Source organism: Vigna angularis, chromosome 1 (genome assembly GCF_016808095.1).
Source record: "Vigna angularis cultivar LongXiaoDou No.4 chromosome 1, ASM1680809v1, whole genome shotgun sequence".
NCBI lineage: Eukaryota > Viridiplantae > Streptophyta > Magnoliopsida > Fabales > Fabaceae > Vigna > Vigna angularis.
In genome coordinates, this window is record NC_068970.1 from 12,682,867 (window position 1) to 12,685,108 (window position 2,242).

General features: G+C 37.5%; 1 protein-coding gene across 1 annotated transcript; it reads right to left on the reverse strand.

Annotated features, from left to right (window-relative positions):
* Nucleotides 1-439: 439 nt before the first annotated feature.
* LOC108338360 (uncharacterized) lies at nucleotides 440-1,981 on the reverse strand. Its single transcript, XM_017575193.2, has 5 exons — nucleotides 1,652-1,981; nucleotides 1,313-1,558; nucleotides 1,137-1,218; nucleotides 782-996; nucleotides 440-681 (listed from the first exon to the last, which is right to left on the reverse strand). The coding sequence occupies exons 1-5, from the start codon at nucleotides 1,882-1,884 to the stop codon at nucleotides 558-560; spliced, it is 900 nt and encodes a 299-aa protein (XP_017430682.2). The 5' UTR covers nucleotides 1,885-1,981; the 3' UTR covers nucleotides 440-557.
* Nucleotides 1,982-2,242: the final 261 nt, after the last annotated feature.

The window sequence follows — 2,242 nt, forward strand, 5'->3', positions numbered from 1 at the left end:
TCAGACTCAGTTGTTCCCTTCCACACAAAAGGCAAATCTTAGTATTGGAATTATTAATTCATTTTGCCTTTCAACCAAGTTTAGGAGTGCAAACCTTTCTGCATTAAGCATTTAACACGACACAGGTGCAAACTATTAACATTCTTCCCCTATATATTCTCTGTTCATTGCATAGTTTGCTAAACTTATTCTGTTTGCTGAATAAATTATATTCACCCAAACATATTATTAACAACATGTTAATCTTATTAGCCCCTGGTTTAACGGATAAATTTTCTTTGCAGGACTGTTGTGTGCTTCAACTTGGTATATTTTAAGCACAAAGAGAATCAGGGATAACTAATCCATCTTACACGACAAGATACCCCAAGGTCTAAATCATCCTTATGAAACTCAATTTAATCTTCAGGCTTCCATTACATTTATGAACTCACATTCATTTAATCATCTTTAGATTGTATTAAGTGATAAGTTTATTATTTCAATGAAACATCAGAACAACTTGAACTACTGATCAGTATCCATGTTCCTGCTATACCTTGACCGAAAGAATACAGTCAGTTACAATTTGGTGGGTTCTTGGAACATTTATATACAGCAGACGCAGGCTGCTTGTATGCAGGAATGTCACTGGGATCAACAAAGCGGACTTCACCAGGTGAAAAAGACAAATCCCTGTGTCTGAAATTCAAAAATAAAAGTGATATCTACAATTAAGTAGCCAAAAACAAAACCTTAAAACTATAGGGAGTATGGCTTAAGCTTGGAACCATGCAGTTACCTTCGTAGGTCTAGTCCTATCAAACCAGCCTGAAGAATTGTCAAGTTGTCAGAATCAGGCGAAACTATAATAACGGTGTCACCTGAGTACTGAGTTTCGAGAATCGACATTAGTTGTGTCACACGAACAAAAACATCTGCAACACTCTCATTCGGAGTTCCATCATCAATAGGAGGAGGCTTGATGTTTGGAGATATACCATCTGACGCATACACCTGCACCATTTGAAGGTCTTACTCTATCATTTCATATGTTACCACCTCTCTTTGTGGGTGTGTGACGAACTATAGCTCATGATAATTAACTAAACAAATCCAATGGTATTTAAAGAAAAAATTAGATGGACAAATCCTACTTCTGAAACGGATTCCAGTTTTTTTCCTTCATATGCACCTAATCCACGGGCATCAAGAAAGCTGAATTCTGGGACTATATAGCTGAAATCAGAGAATTTTGCAACAATAGTGAGGCTTTAAAAGTTGAGGTTATAGTTTAAAAATGAAATAGAGAAAAAAAAAACAGCAAACAAACCTACGGGTAACTCCATTAACAGAAGCAATGATCTCTGCAGTCTGGTAAGCTCTTTGAGTTATAGCAGACCAGATCCAACAACCTTTGTCACATGCTCCCGTTTCTTTCAAATCAAAAGCTGCTTTTATAGCCTGTTTCTTCCCTCTTTCAGATAAGCCACTATCCACTGAAGTCTTCTCCACGGGGTTGGTGTTGATAATTCCCATGCTCTCGAACTCAGACTCACCAGCTCTCACCAGAAAATACCTGCCCAGATCACCGCCAACAAGGTAACAACATATTTATTACTATTCTCCGCAAATTAACACTTAGTCACAAGAGAATCACTCACGGAATTACCGGTTGGTCAGGCGTGGTGGGGGCATTTGGAAGAGGCCGCTGGCACCGGCCACCGGCTCTGTTACGGACAGAGAGGTTGCGAATGAAAGATTGAAATTGAAGGAGATGGTGAATGCGGTGGTGCTGAGGAGGTGGCGTCGCCGGAGGAGGACGTTTACGGGTTCCGGAGGATGAGACGACGGTTGGGGTAGGGAAAGAGAAAGTGCTTCCCTCGTTCGATTTGGTGCCAACATTTTCTTCCTTCGTATCAATGGCAGAGGTTTACAACCTTATCAATACCAGCGTCTGTAACAGACCACCACATCCAACCTAAATAAATTCAACTGATTTTCATTTCCTTTCAGATAAATTCAACATGAATTAATTTTCTGTGTTATGTAACTAATTTTATAGATTGGCTTTATTCACGGATTTGGTAGAGAGTTATGCAATGAATTTGAAAAGATTTAAAATTAAATTTTGTTAAAGAGTTATTAAATGAATTTGAAAAGATTTATTTTTAAATCATTTCAAATTCATTTTATTATTTCCTCTTAAATTTATTTAAGGGAAGAAAAGATTAATGAGTAAAATTATTAAATAATATTGTCA